Source organism: Enhydra lutris, unplaced genomic scaffold, assembly GCF_002288905.1.
Source record: "Enhydra lutris kenyoni isolate GAN:26980312 unplaced genomic scaffold, ASM228890v2 scaffoldscaffold10, whole genome shotgun sequence".
NCBI classification, from domain to species: domain Eukaryota; kingdom Metazoa; phylum Chordata; class Mammalia; order Carnivora; family Mustelidae; genus Enhydra; species Enhydra lutris.
In genome coordinates, this window is record NW_019154094.1 from 32635230 (window position 1) to 32650562 (window position 15333).

The 15333-nt window shown below is 38.9% G+C and overlaps 1 protein-coding gene across 4 annotated transcripts in view; it reads left to right on the forward strand.

Annotated features, from left to right (window-relative positions):
- LOC111144105 (contactin 6) overlaps window positions 1-15333 on the forward strand; it is a 303309-nt gene that overhangs the window by 231345 nt on the left and 56631 nt on the right. For all 4 annotated transcript variants that reach the window (XM_022498236.1, XM_022498237.1, XM_022498240.1 and 1 more), the window contains one exon: window positions 1763-1913. In XM_022498236.1, the coding sequence (XP_022353944.1) occupies window positions 1763-1913 (151 nt within the window). The remainder of the gene's footprint in view (window positions 1-1762; window positions 1914-15333) is intronic.

The following is a 15333-nucleotide window of genomic DNA, read 5'->3' on the forward strand; positions in this document are numbered from 1 at the left end:
GCCTTGAGGGGATGACTGCTATTGCTACAGAAATAAAGTCCCTACTTAAAGGAGAAGGGGGAGGTAGGGACAAACGTGACCAAATTTATACCTCTCATCAGAAAATGCAAAATCGTCTTCCATCCTTACAGTAAAATCCTTCTATGCCAATGACTAGAACCCTGCCACATGATCACCCAGACCTCAAAGAAAGCTGGGCAGATAAGTCCCGGTAGTGAAATATTGGGGATAGAAGCAGTTTGAGAATGATAATCTAAGTGGTATCTGTCACAATAAATAACCATTAGTGTCTTTAATCACAAATTTTTCTTCATGATAGGAAAAAAGGAGAGGAAAGAGAGGACAGATCAAGCAAAGAGGCAAGGTTTCAAGAGCTTTTGGACAATGGCCATTGATTTGTTTGTTTATTCTTTGAATCACTACTGTTTATTGAACATATATGTGTACTAAGCACTGAAAATATAATTATCAATACTTAAGTGATCTTTACTTTCATAAAATCTATAGTTTCACTGAGAAAAGAAACCTAAAATTTAAAATATGATTATTACGGTCAATAATTGAGTAGTTGTTGTCAGACTTCATGGCAAGTTGAATATAACCCTAAATTGAGGACCTTCTCTTTAAGCTGAGATCCGAAAAGAAAGCACACACAGGTCCATGGAAGGGCAAAGAAACAATACTTGAAATGGCCAGAGACAAAAGAGTATTGCATATCTGAGAGAATTTCAGCTCAATTAGACTTTAGACTAGGGATGGGGATTAGACACATGGGTTCCCCCATTCATGAAGCTGGAAAGACTCAAAGGCCAAGCAGTCTAATAATTTCTCACTCTCATGAACCAGTATTTGTTCAACATTTATCGAATGGGGACAAAGTTGAAACTGACAAAGACTTTTTTTTAAAAAAATTTCTGCTCAGCCTGCCTGCTTCTACAGAAGGCAGAGTATTTCCATTTTGCTGGCTAAAGGCTTGCCTGAAGAAATCTGACATAGTGAAAGAGTATTCCTGATTTAATTCATTGCTGTTCTATATTTCATATTTAAGATAATTACTTTGACTGGAATAGATTTGGTGATTTCCCTAATCAGGGTTTATTTTTTTTTTTTATTTTTTTAAAGATTTTATTTATTTACTTGACAGAGAGAGATCACAAGTAGACGGAGAGGCAGGCAGAGAGAGAGAGAGAGAGAGGGAAGCAGGCTCCCTGCTGAGCAGAGAGCCCGATGCGGGACTCGATCCCAGGACCCTGAGATCATGACCTGAGCCGAAGGCAGTGGCTTAACCCACTGAGCCACCCAGGCGCCCCCTAATCAGGGTTTAGATCCCCCTTCTTGCTCTTCAGAACCGTCTTCACCCTCTTTACTATAAACACTCTTAAGAATGTGACTCTTTGTAACTCGCTTCTTCCCTCAGTCCAACTGGCTTTTGTTAATGCCAATGACTTGCACCAAAACAAAAATAGATTACATTTATTGAATACATATTCTGTGCCAGACAGTATGCTATGCTTCTTCACAGATATTATATCATTTAATCTCCACAGTAAATTTCTGAGGTGATGTCTGTTGTCATCTTCATTTTTCAAATGAAAATAGAACTCCAAAATGCCAAGTTGGTAACTGGCCCTAGAACAGTGTGAGCAAAATAGCTTGAGAGTTCTGGGTACAAATATTAAATTTTGTCTCGTATACCACATCACATTACCACATGTTAATTAAGGACGTAACTCAACAATTTTGTTTTTAATTTTGTTTTTAGCCTCAGCTCCTGATTTCTCTAAAAATCCCATTAAAAAAAATTCAGTTGTTCAAGTTGGTGGGGATATTACTATCGAATGCAAGCCAAATGCCTTTCCTAGGGCAACTATCTCCTGGAAAAGAGGAATGGAGAGCCTGAGACAAAGCAAAAGGTAAATAAAGCTCTTTTGTGTTATATTTTGTACTATTTTGTGGTACAGTGTCTTGCAAATCTAAGTCTTCTAAAATTCTCTCCCTTATGATAAACTTAAAACTGGGTACTCACAGATACTAAACATTTTCACATGGTAGCAAAAACTAAAGAACTTTATAAACTGAAGGCCTATTTGTATAATTTTGTTACAATATATTTAGTGCATGCACTTGTAATATATTTTTAAAAATCCTTTAAGACCTTTTTCTATATTCAGCTTGAAGATTTTTCCTGACCCAGCCTGCTGAGAAATCAGTGAGAAGAGCATTACACAAAAGAGAGAGACACTTATATTCACACACCTGGTGTTGTGGTTTTTAAATAGTCACACAGGTGTTCGCCCCATGACAAAATGAATTCACCACATGAAAAAAATGTAGAGAGGTTCCTGTAGAGAAAGAAGAGAGGTTTCCATCTATTCTGGATGTGATTGAGAAATCCTGGATCAGCACTGGCATGTTTTCTAGGAGAGTTTAGGTAGAGCAAAACAGGTGTTTTTCTCTACTTAGAATATATTTCATTGAGTTGTACTGTAGTACCTTGTACACCTAGAGATGACTAGTGGGTAGTTGAGCTCTATTGTAATGATCCACGTGTGCTACTGTGTGGTCAGATGCGCAGTGGAATGAGCCATTGTGCTGAAGATGTGAAAAAGTTTCAGTGAGCTCTTTGCCGGCATTATATGTACCATTAACTCCCATGTGTCCCTGACCAGGAAGGTAGCATAAACAAACAAGACAGGCCAGGTAAAAGAAGGGACAGCTGAAGTGTGATGAGAAATGGCAGTCTGCCAGTCTTACAAGACAAGGCTGTAATGGCCAGGAGAGTGAGTTCTGCACCAAAACTACATAGTCACTCCAAATTCAGGCACACGTTGTTTTGTGGAAGGGTAGAACTTCAGACAGGGTTGTAGAACTTCAAACATTTCAAGAAAAACTAGAAACCGGGGTGTTGGCATTGAATTTTCTGAGCCAGTAAAAATGCCCAAAGGCTGGATGCAGGGACATCATCTTGTTATTTCTGATCTAGGACTGCTTTTATGGTTAAGGGAGAGAGAAAAGGAGGTTAAAACAAATGGTGCTGGTTGTATAGAGTGCTATCAGAGTTATATCTAGTGCCTCGGAGACCCTCTCCTGACATGACAAGATACACAAAAGAAAGACCTTTCTAGGGCACTCTCTTCCCTTACTGTCTTCTGTCTCCAGTGGCCTCTATAGCTTTACACTGAAGCTTTTCCCAGGACAGGGATTTTGTCAAATTTATCTGCGCATGCCGTATGCCTTCGGCATAGAACCCAAACTCAAAAATATCCGTGGAATCAATGAATGTGTTAAAAAAAAAAGTTTGAATATGTAAGGCGTCACCAGCTCTTCTAGAGGAGACACCTTGAGACAGAAGAACAGAAGCTTCAGAGCTAAGGAGAAAGGACAGATGAAGGGAAATCTGTTGCCCTGGCCCTGACTGGGCTCCTTCCTCAGTGCAGACAGGCCAGGAGATCATTGCAAGCATTCTCAAGAGCTTTGGTTGTGGATTCCTCTTAGATGTTTCCTCTTTGATTGCTGAAATCTAATTGAGGCTTGAACACACTGTGGTAGAACCGGACAACTCAAGAGATAACACAGGATCAAACAGCGGTCTGTACTGAGAGTTGAGATAAATTGATTACTTTGTTTCCTAAAGTGACTGAAGGTCCACAACTAAGCAGGAAAGACTGCTGTTTACTTTCTATAACCTTTAAAAACTCAAACACAGTATATGTGGGGAGGAGAAAGTGAGGGAAGAGGATTGGAATAAAACACGAAAAAGAGGAAAAAAGCTTTGTAGATTACGAGGAAAACTGCTTTTAAAATGGCTTTTCAGGTTCATGTTTTGCTTTGCTCCACGTAGAATGAATTTGGGATCTTTTTTTAGCATGTGAATAGTCACTCACAGCATATCAGATTAAGCATTGTCTCACTATAATTAAAGGAGTGATCTGTGCGATTTCTATTCACAGATGCTTCTTCTGTAATTCTGTTCTCTCACTGCTATAGGACTTCATTACAGGTCTCAACAAAAGAAAATAAACAAACAAACAAAATTATCTCCTGAACATGCATCTTAAAAAATTGGAAAGAAAAATAAAGTTAAGCCCCAAAGTACATGGTAATTACAGACGTATATCTCTGCCAGTTATAGATTACCTTAAGCAGTAATTTGCAAAGGTCACACAGCCAGTTCGGTGAGACTTTGTGTCTCTGCATGATTTCTGTCCTGTCCGCTCTTCTATTGCCTTCTGACCTGATGGTTTCATTAAGTGCATGGTTTCATGCTGCTTACTGGGAAATGCAGCACCTGGGCTTCAGTTTGTGTTGACTTAATGGCTTTTTTGTCATCTAATCGTAGTGATTTCCAAAGACATTGAAGGTAAAAATTAGAGTTGTGATAAAAAGAAAAGAAGGAAAGAAAGGAGGGAGCTAGGAGAGGAAAGAAAGAAGGAATTTTATAGAACCAGGTCCTAAACTCAAAGACAGAACGTTGAGTCCCAATATACATTTTTTTTTATTTTCAGCATAACAGTATTCATTATTTTTGCACCACACCCAGGGCTCCATGCAATCCGTGCCCTCTCTAATACCCACCACCTGGTTCCCCCAACCTCCCACCCCCCGCCCCTTTCAGAGTCCATAGTCTCTCATGGTTCACCTCCCCTTTCAATTTCCCCCAATATACATTTTTAAATGCCACACTGCTTATTTCACTTAAGCAGAAAAATAAATGTAATTCCTACCCTCTCATATCTTGTTAAAACATGACACAGTTGTACACATAGAAAGATTTAAAGAGTCACAAATGGAAACCAGTTAAATATTTACAATGATTCCAAGTAGGAATCATTTTTAGTTCTTGACCTTGGAAATACCCATGTGGGAAAATGCCCATTTTTACTTTCTGTTATAAAACTTCTATATGGTCCTGTCTACGTTGAGATTTCATTGTCACTACCTCTTGCTTTCAATAAAGCGTAACTACCTAGAGATGGTTGAAAGGACTCTAAAAGAAGCCTATTCAAAGTAATCTTACTGTATTACCTACTTATAAAAAAAATAGTGGCAATATATATATTTTGACAATTTCCTCCACTCTTACATGGATTGAGACAGCATACATCACCTAGGTAGTAAATGATAAAGCTTGGACTCTATGCCAAGTTGCCCATCTCTCTTGCCAGATTTTTTCCACTCAACAGATAATGGAGAACGTACTTGATTCTTTATTTTTTGAAGAGCTGTTTTCACATGGTTTAACCTGATTTCATGTATTGGTAATTCAAGTCAAGCAACAATTCTGAGAGAAATTAACATGTTTCTAATGGGTCTGCGTGCAACAATTGAAGTCTTGACTGTTTTGTGATTTCTGTCTTTGTAAGTGCCTGTATTCATGGCAGGCTGTCCAAGGAGAAAAGTTTTCCTACAACTAAAAATAGGTGGATAGCATTACAGAGTCCAAAGGCTGCCTGGTTTCCTGCTGGCAATGTATGGTCTTATGACATCCACCTCATTCTTTTGGTACTACAAGTTATTTAGCAATAGCATCTATAGTAGCAAAGGTATGTTCCTATGGAGAAAACGGGGGTGTATTGCAAAGAGCCCTGACTTGGGAGTTAGAAAACAGGGATTTTGATCCCAGTTCTATCACTGATGAGTGACCTGACTTTGGATAAAACCACCAGCATAATCTTGGTTTTGGGGGGTTTTTTTTGTTTGTTTTTTTCTTTTGAGGTCGCTGTTTTCTGGATTTATTTAAACATGATCCCCATGCAGTAACTGCCAGCATAGAGATTATATATCAGAAATCAATGTAAAACATTAGTGTGCCAGGTTAAAATTGCAGCTCCTATCACAGTTATAATTTTATATATATTTCACCGATTTCCTCAGGTGACCAAGTGATTGAGCCAGACAATTGTAATTGCTGTAAATTGTCAAAACAGCCAAAATGATCTGATTGGATGGATTCACAGGTTAGAGAGCCCTGGCAGCTGAACTGTAGCAAGACAGCATAGTGGGCCCCACTCTCCTTCACCATCACAGGCCCAGCACCTAGCTCCAACCTGGGATATAACTGACATTCAATAAATATTTTCTGTGTTGCTAAATCAATGATGGTTAAAATTTACTTTGCTTTGTTTGTATCTATCTGACTTAAGACAAAACTTACTTAATAATTAATAGGCCCATGATGTGCTCATTCATTCTATGAATATTTAATGAACACCTTTTATGTTCCAAATACTAAACTAGGTATTGTGAGTAAAATGTTAAGCTAGTCAAAAATGTGACACATATTCTCCTTCCATAAGAAAATGTTTTTTTTTTTTTAGTTATTGGGAGTCAGAGGATCTGGGTTCAAGTCCCAACCCTACTTCTCATATAGTTGGTAACTTCTAGCAAGTCCTTTAACCTCAGTAGTCCTCAGTTAAATCACTTGAAAAACGGGGAAAATAGTACCTGTCTCTCCCATATGGTTGTATGACACTGAAAAGACAGTATGTGTGGAAAGGCTGGGTGATCTGTATACTCTCTTGCCATTGGCTGCCTTTATTGCTGTGATCCTAATCTTTTTTTTTTTTTTTTAAGATTTTATTTATTTATTTGACAGACAGAGATCACAAGTAGGCAGTGAGGCAGGCAGGGGTGGGGGGGGGTGGGGAAGCAGGCTCCCCGCTGAGCAGAGAGCCCGACACAAGGCTCCATCCCAGGACCCTGGGATCATGACCTGAGCCAAAGGCAGGGGCTTTAACCCACTGAGCCACCCAGGCGCCCCTGTGATCCTAATCTTTATGTAAGTCCCAGTTACACATTTTTACCTCTTCAGCCAAGGTAAAAACCACAAACTTGACCACAGAAAGTCAAGATGAATACAGATTAAGCTTATTTCTGTAAGGCAATTCTGGGCGACTGAGGGAATCAATTCCACATCTGCTAAGTTTGATTAATCACTTCTTTTTTTTCCTTGTGGATCCACTTAGCAAGTGAACTGACAGCAATCAAAGGCCTAGATTTATCTCCTTGTGCTCTGTGACTGCTGGCTGCCTGTTCAGGGCTCACCTCCTGAATTTAGTAGGAAATGTTAACCCACTGGACAGACAGCTCAAAGTTGTCCCCTGATGGGCAGCATTAAATACAATGCCTAAATCACCTGAGATTTTGTCAGAGTGCACAGTCTCTGAGCAATAAAAATAAAGAGAGTGTTTTTCCTATTAATGAAAGATAGCTGAATTAATAAGTAATCTACCACTTTTCTTCCTCATCTGTCAGAAAAGAAAAAGAAAAGAAAACATCCACCACATTTCTCATGTCCCAAGATAAAATAAAATAAAGCAAAACAAAATAAAATAAAATCCAGTTATATATCAGACAAGTGGTCATTAGTAATGAAAATAACCATTTTAAGCACCTTCTATATGTCAAGCAGTATATCAGATACTTTATATATCTCCAAGTTAAAGTATACTTCTTTTCTTTCCTTTCTTTTTTTTTATTGTGTTATGTTAGTCACCATACAGTACATCATTAGTTTTTGATGTAGTGTTCCATGATTCATTGTTTGCATATAACACCCAGCGCTCCATGCAATCCGTGCCCTCCTTAATACCCATCACCGGCTACTTCTTTTCATATGCAGACACATTTCTGAGGAACATGGTTGTCACATAGTTGCATATGGTTATGTTTCTACCACTTTTACCTTAGTAGTCTCAAAGAGGTAAATACAAAGATGCTTTCTAATTCACTAAATATCAAGCTGAAAAGTAGAGGTTCCATCTCTTGGCATTTGTTCTCCAAATGTGATCATATTTCCCCAATTTGATATAAAAGAACTGCTGAGTACCCTAGGACCAATTCTATTACCTCTATCCAGTTGGGGTTGCAGAGACAGAGAGAGAGAGAGACACGGTGGGGAGAGGTGCAGAGTTACAAACAGACCTTCTCAAATCCATGAATCTTGTGTGCTTTATCCCTTAGTAATGATACTGTTAAACCCTGTATGACCCTGGACCCTTGGCACAATACATGTACTTTATGGGAGCATATGAACCCCTCAGATAGCATGGAATCTAGTAGTGGTGCTTATCAGTACTTTTGCCTTCTAGCCAAAAATTTAGCAGGCCCACCATGTGCATGCCACTCCAGCACCTTGAGACCTCGCTCCTGAACACAATAGTTAGCTGTGGGAAAGGGCTGGGGGAGAGCAAGGGGAGTTGAAAGATGGCAGTGAATCAGTGGAGAGAGGAAGAAGAGATGAGAGAGAAAAGAAGACAAAGAAGGATGAAAGAGAGGAACGGGGTGTTCTCTGTGCCAAGAAAGAATTGATGGTTACTGAGCAAGTCATTTGATCTTTATTCTCTTCATGAGTAAAAATGTACCCTTGGGAGGGCCTATTTGAAAACGCTTAGCAGAGTGACACAGAAGATGAGCAGAATAAAAATTAGTTTGTCTTCTTTCCACTTTTTGCTAATGAGCTAGACATAGGAGCTCCTTTGGTTGAGTAGCCCATTGCCCAACACTTTGCTCCAATTCCTCTTTCTCCTTGGAGACTTTTCATGACCATCTTACCTTGTGGGGCATCAGCTAATGGGGGTCCATCTGACTGAATATAAGGGAGCCAGTTATATGATGTTCCCTTCCTGTTTGACTCTTCTCTATGTATCTTTCACTGTCTGCTTTCTAATTCACCACTGTTCCTTTTCCTTTTACCTTTACCCCCAAGTGCTCAACCTTAAAAAACATCCCCTCCACAAGTCTATTCAGTGCAACTTTAACCAGAACATAGCATCCAGCAAGCAGACTTCTCCATCTCTTCCTCCTCCTTGCAAAGCTTCCTAATGGAACAAGCAAATAAACCTAATTTTATTTTGTATCACCAACTACTTAATGTAATAGTGCTTAGTACATCAGGTAGCATGAGCATCAAATAGGCAAATAAACCATATGTTCCCATGTTTAAGGAGGAATGACAGTCTGCATAATGCCAGGCTTATTACAATCTCCCTTCTGTGCTGCCTCTTTGTAATAAAATTTTAAATTGTTCATACTCAACTCCTGAGAGCCTTGTTAAGGTGAGCCTTTCCAAGGGAATACATGCTGAAGATGTCAAGAGCCATCTGATATTCTTGTCTCTGTCACGCAAAGATTTAACAAGCTGAAATCCTGTGTGCCCCTGTCAGTCTTGCCCTCATTTTTTCCCCCTTGCCATCCAATCCTCCTTTCTTTATCCCCACTGGCCTCCACTGATCTGGAGCAGTGACCCTTTAACACAATGCGTGCAAAACCACCTGCCTGCCATGGTCAGAAAAAGCTGAGGTTCATTAAAGATGTAAAGCCTGCCCTTAAATTCAGCCTGCCCAGCTGGGTGTGTGCTCTTTTACACTACCGCCTTGGGTTAGACTGTTATTGCTGTAGTTCTCTATTTAAAGTATTTTAATGATGGGTAATAACATCCTGTAGCTTTAAACCAAGGGCAAATATGACAAAGTGAAAAAGTTCACAAATAAATGGCATTTTATATTCTTGTACTCAGTGTATCTTAAAACGAGAAATTCATAAGCTTCATTATGGAGTTGCTATGAATTAGTAGTCTGTATCAGTAGGCTTCAAACTTGATCATGCATAAGATCCTTGTGAAAAATGCAGCTCTCAGAGCTATGTCCAAGATTTTCAGTCAGTAGGTAGGAAGCAGGGCTGAGGAATCTGCATTTTTTTTTAAAGATTTTATTTATTTGACAGAGATCACAAGCAGGCAGTAAGGCAGGCAGAGAGAGAGGAGGAAGCAGGCTCCCTGCTGAGCAGAGATCCCGACGCGGGGCTCGATCCCAGGACCCTGAGATCATGACCTGAGCTGAAGGCAGAGGCTTAACCCACTGAGCCACCTAGGCACCCCAAGAAATCTGCATTTTTAATATAAGTTCACGCCCTCTGCTCTCAAGAGAAGCCGAGATTTTTGAATATCCCTTAGAAAAATACCGATTTGATACAAACACATTATTTGAAAAATAGAAACATCATTTTATCTCCTTTCCCCCCAGAACTTCGCTTCCTATATTAAAATGCTTGATTCTTCATCTTATCTCACGGCCAAGGAGATATGAGTCCTCGGTTCAGCTACTTTTTGAAAATATGACTCCAGTTCCTTGGAATAATATCTACTTACTTTAGTGTTTGCTTCTAATTTCTGAGTGACATTTATATCTTCCAAAGTTTACATAAATATTCAACAGCAATAATTTTGTAGACAGAAAAGGTCAGTTATTAGTGCAATTTATACAAATGACCTTTTGTTCTAGTTTGACTTTTGAGGAGAGATCTGATTACTTGATCTGCTTAAAGTACAATGCTCCTAGCTTAGAAAGAAAACATTTGCTCCACAGGTCTGTGTTACACCCTCATCCCCTCACAGACGCTGATGCGCATATGGAAAACAAACCAATAGAAATAAATAGGAGGGATAGAATTGCTATCTTATAGAAATTATGATCCAGTTGAAGACGCAAAAACCAAACCACTTGTGTAAAAGTCTGTCTTGTTGATATCTTCACAGTGAAGAGTCAGGCTTGTTGGAGCATTTTTTTAGTCACTGGATATTATTTCCCATTTTCCTTTATCTTTTGTTCTTTTTTTCCCCACAGTAGAATCGTGTTTGGGGTCCAGGGGGATGTTTGTGTTTTTGTTTCGCTTCCAAATGAAATTTATGCTAGAGCCCATTTCATAAAACAGGCTAAAACTGAACCAGTCTGGCTCCTGTCCTAGAGGGAAAACCAGAGCCCCCCTCCATGCCCCGCCCACTTCCCCTGCCTCCACCAGCTGGCTTCCTCCCAACAGCCCTTGGTGTGCCCCAAGAACGCCCTAGATCTCCTGAGAGCACAGTTAGAGAATTGCTGATTTGGAGTGACAAATCTGATTCTCAAGTGTGACTTGTCAAGCTATTCATTTATTTATAAGCACAGTTGCAAACCAATTTGACAGGCCTTGTGAAAAAATTCTGGGTTTATAAATGTGAATGAGCTCCGAGTCTCGTGGGGGAAGCAGACGGGTCAACAGCACCAGTGCAGTGGGGCGTGTGTCATCACAAATAGAAGATGGGGAGGACTGACTCCGCTACAGGAGTTCAGAAAGCCTTCAGCAGGTTGGAGGTAACTCAGCTGGCACTTGCAGGGTATGTAGGAATTTTTCCTATAAAACAGAGGTGGGAAGACCTGGTTTTTATGTGGGCTGTCTTACTGCATAGTCATTGTCATACATGATGCCAGGTGAAAGGTGTGGATAGGTACCTGCCTTCCTCAGTGCAGGATACGATTCCTCTAAGGACAGACACAAATCATTTTGTGAGCCATCCAATGGTGGATTCTCTGACAGCTTACGGATGCTTAGACACTTAATTATACACATTTTCTTTCTTTCTATCTTAGATTAAATTACCCAATACAGTCAGAAATCTGTCCTTCTCATTGTTGACCCTGAATCTCATCAAATAATAATCATAATCATAGTAATAATATCAACTTATAGGACCAGTCATGGATGAATAGTGTTTTAAGATCTCAGATACATCATTTCATTTACTTTTTACAAGATGCCTATGAAGGGAGTATTAAATTTATTGGTATTTTTAGGTGGTTAAAACTAAGGCTTAGCAAAGTCAAACATCACACCTATAATCACACAGCTAGTGAGCAGCAGAAATGCATTCCATTCCAGGAGGCTCTGACTCCAAAGCTCTGTGTAATCTTCAACACCACAATGTAAGCCTTTAGTTGAGTTTTCCAAAGTCATGTAGTTCCCAGCTGTGGAGCTAAAAGCAGACCATCATGCCATACACATTATTTGTTCATTTTTGTTGTTGTTGCTTAAACTACAACTCTTCCCAAAACAGTGGTATATACAGTCATATTCTACTTTTACATCAATAAAAAGTATAGGATAAGTCTATATTTTGTCATAGTGCTGATAGATGGAGTCTTAATTCACAATAATAAAATAAATCAGTCCTCTTAGTGGCTTAGCTTCCTACACCTACAATATTCAAATGACAGATTGGATTTTTAATGAAACATACAATATAATTTTTGGTTACATATAGACATAGATATGCAAATTTAATAAATAAGGGTAAATTCGCTAAGCTCCATGAAAGACTTGATCTAGGTATGAAATTATGTATTATAATTGGGAAGAAGAAATCATTAAAGTTAAAAAAGAGTCACATCCAAGTTGGTATCCCATTTGCAGCCAAGCTTAGTTCTGTAGACTTTGAAGAATATAATAATTCAGTAGCCAAAAGGGATCCAGAACTGGAAACTCCGCTCACATTCATCACCAAAACCATATTCAAGATGGCAGGGGAAAGCATTTCCCAGATACACCATATTCTGAAATATACAAAGGACAGAGCTAGAATGAAAAGGGGTGATAATCATAAATGTTCCAGCCCAAGTCCCTTACTTTTTTTTTTTTTTTTTTTTTTAATGCCTGAGGGAAACCAAGGACTTCAGGGATAGGTCAGGTTTAAGGTCACAGGGCTGTATTTGAATCTTGTCTATCTCAAAGTATGCTGCAGATACAACATTACATTTGCAAACTTTCAAAGTCTCACAAAATCACACAATAGTCTCATCATCATAAGTGTAATGGAAGTGTAGCCAAAAGTTCTGACAATGTTTGAACTTCTCCATTCCTTTCTAAACAGCTCTCTCTCCCATTGTGTTTTCAATTGGTTCTCCTGTAGTTATTTTAGGAGCCTACTTAAAAAAAAAAAAAAAAAAAAAAGTCTCTTAAGTCCTACGTTACAAATTTTTTTGTCCTTTGTCAGCTTTATAATTTCCCATCTTTTCTTTTGATTTGCTTGGGTTGTAAGGCATGTTAGCATATAAATCTGTATTAATTCCCTTTTGTGTTTTCTCCAGCATCCCAAAATACTGCAGCAAATGGAGACACTTTCCTTTATCTTTCCTTCCCTTCCTCTACTGAACAGCTAAATACTCCTCTTAGGCCTCTTACACTGGATTAATTTAGCTAAGCTTTCCATCTGATGCTGTTTTGCTAATGTTAAATCACATTTCCTTAACATTTCATGGGAATCAGCCTAACAGCGCACTCTGGCATGCCATCGGAATAAAGACACATCATGACACCAAATAATTATGTTATTTAGCAACTGCTCTTATCTGCTGTCTCCTAATTTGTGTCACAATTCAGTCACCCAGAATCTGTGTTTGTGTTGTGTGTCAGCCACTAGAAAGCTGGAGCTTAAATTATTTGGGCGTATTGAACAAGGAGTCACATTTTGATGAATTTTAAGGTCTGAATATCTGATGCTTGGTTTCTGCTTTGGAGTTTAGGACAGTTGAACCAAGGACTTAACTTTGAAACATTGGCTGTTCACACCAGTTAATTATACATTAGGCATAAAATACAATTGTCAAAACCAGAAATTGAAAAAAAAAAAATCAGACACTGTCATCAGCGATGTTTTTATTTCCATGTAAATTAAAAGGTGTTTGAGTCCATTTTAATCTGCCGGTTGGACTTCTAAACAATTCTTTGCGAGGTAAACCCTTTCAGTTAGTTGTGTAATGATCCCAAATCATGTTTGATTAATCAGTTCTAGGGAAGCATTTCTTTATTATTATTTAATGTGTTTAAAATAGATGTTCATCTCATTTGTTGAGAATGGTGTGAAAGGGGCAACCTAAGGGCACCCATGCATGGCTGCTTTCCCCTAGGCACCAAGAGAAATGTGTTTTCTGACAAGACATAGCAAAATTGAATGTATTTGTGCTGCCAGTTGGTGATGCCCCTTCATGTAGGTTTTCGTCTTTACTCTTCCTGCCTTACCCACCTCCCATTGCACATATAAATTTAAAGACACTGTGCTTCATGTAACTCAGTTCAGGACACCAAAGAAACACTGTTATTTGTCTGGAGCTAAGAAAATACTACAGGCATAATTGCTGTATTTTCTGTGAATCACTTAATTAGGAATGCCCTCTCCACCCCCAACAGGGTCCATATCCACATAATAACTTTCAAAGTTTTCATCATGGCCTTGTTAATCCTTCACTTTCATGAATGGAATTGTACAAAAGAAGATTAAGGTTTGCTCTGTATACTCAAGTCTTAACCCTGGTAAGACTGATTTAAATGTATCTCTTCAGTTCTTCTGCTGCTTTATATGGTGTCAGCAAACTAACAGAAAGTCGATTGGCCAAATAAGCAGTTTGCTTATACCTATTTTTATTTTTATTTTCAAGCAAAGAGGTTATTTGGCTAAGTGGCTTCATATTGGTTTGCTGAATTTACTAATAATATTAATAAATATACTCGTAGACCTACAAAGAAAAGGCTAAGGACTTAAGAATAAATAAAGTCAGAAAGCATATTTACTAAGTACCTATGAGTTGTAGATATTCTTAGAGAATACAAAGAAATCAAGAGTGATAGTTACCATTTTGGGGGCTCTCATTAGATTTTAAAATTTAATTCCCAAACCAACCAATGTTGTTATTATTACCACTATCCCCATTTACATGTAAATTTTACAAGAAAATCAAGCAAGTGCTTCCAATATACCACACCCAAAAAGGGGGAGCGAGAACACAAAAAAGGCAAGCTGACTTTAGATGGTCTTAAAACTCCTATATCACACGCCTCAAAAAACTTAACTTTACAGTCTATTTAGGGAGTAAAAACTTGTTCGAAAAGAAAATTATGGTGGGGGCGCCTGGGTGGCTCAGTGGGTTAAAGCCTCTGCCTTCGGCTCAGGTCATGATCTCAGAGTCCTGGGATCGAGCCCCACGTCGGGCTCTCTGCTCGGCAGGGAGCCTGCTTCCTCCTCTCTCTCTGCCTGCCTCTCTGCCTACTTGTGATCTCTGTCTGTCAAATAAATAAATAAAATTAAAAAAAAAAAAAATATATATATATATATATATATATTCAAGAAGAGAAATTAAAGATATATATATCAATCAAGTAATATACCATGTTATAGAATTGGAAGTCTCATATTGCTGAGATTATGGGGGTAAGTAAATGGAACACATGCTTAACTGCAATCCCAATCAAAATCCCAGGAAGATTATTTTTTGTAGAAATTGATTGGAAAACAAGGGCACCACTGAAATTCAGTGGGAAAGACAGTCTTGTCAATAAGTGGGACTAGAGGGGCGCCTGGGTGGCTCAGTGGGTTAAAACCTCTGCCTTCAGCTCAGGTCATGATCCCAGGGACCTGGGATCAAGCCCCGCATCGGGCTCTCTGCTCGGCAGGGAGCCTGCTTCCGCCTCTCTCTCTGCCTGCCTCTCTGCCTACTTGTGATCTCTGTCTGTCAAATAAATAAATAAAAT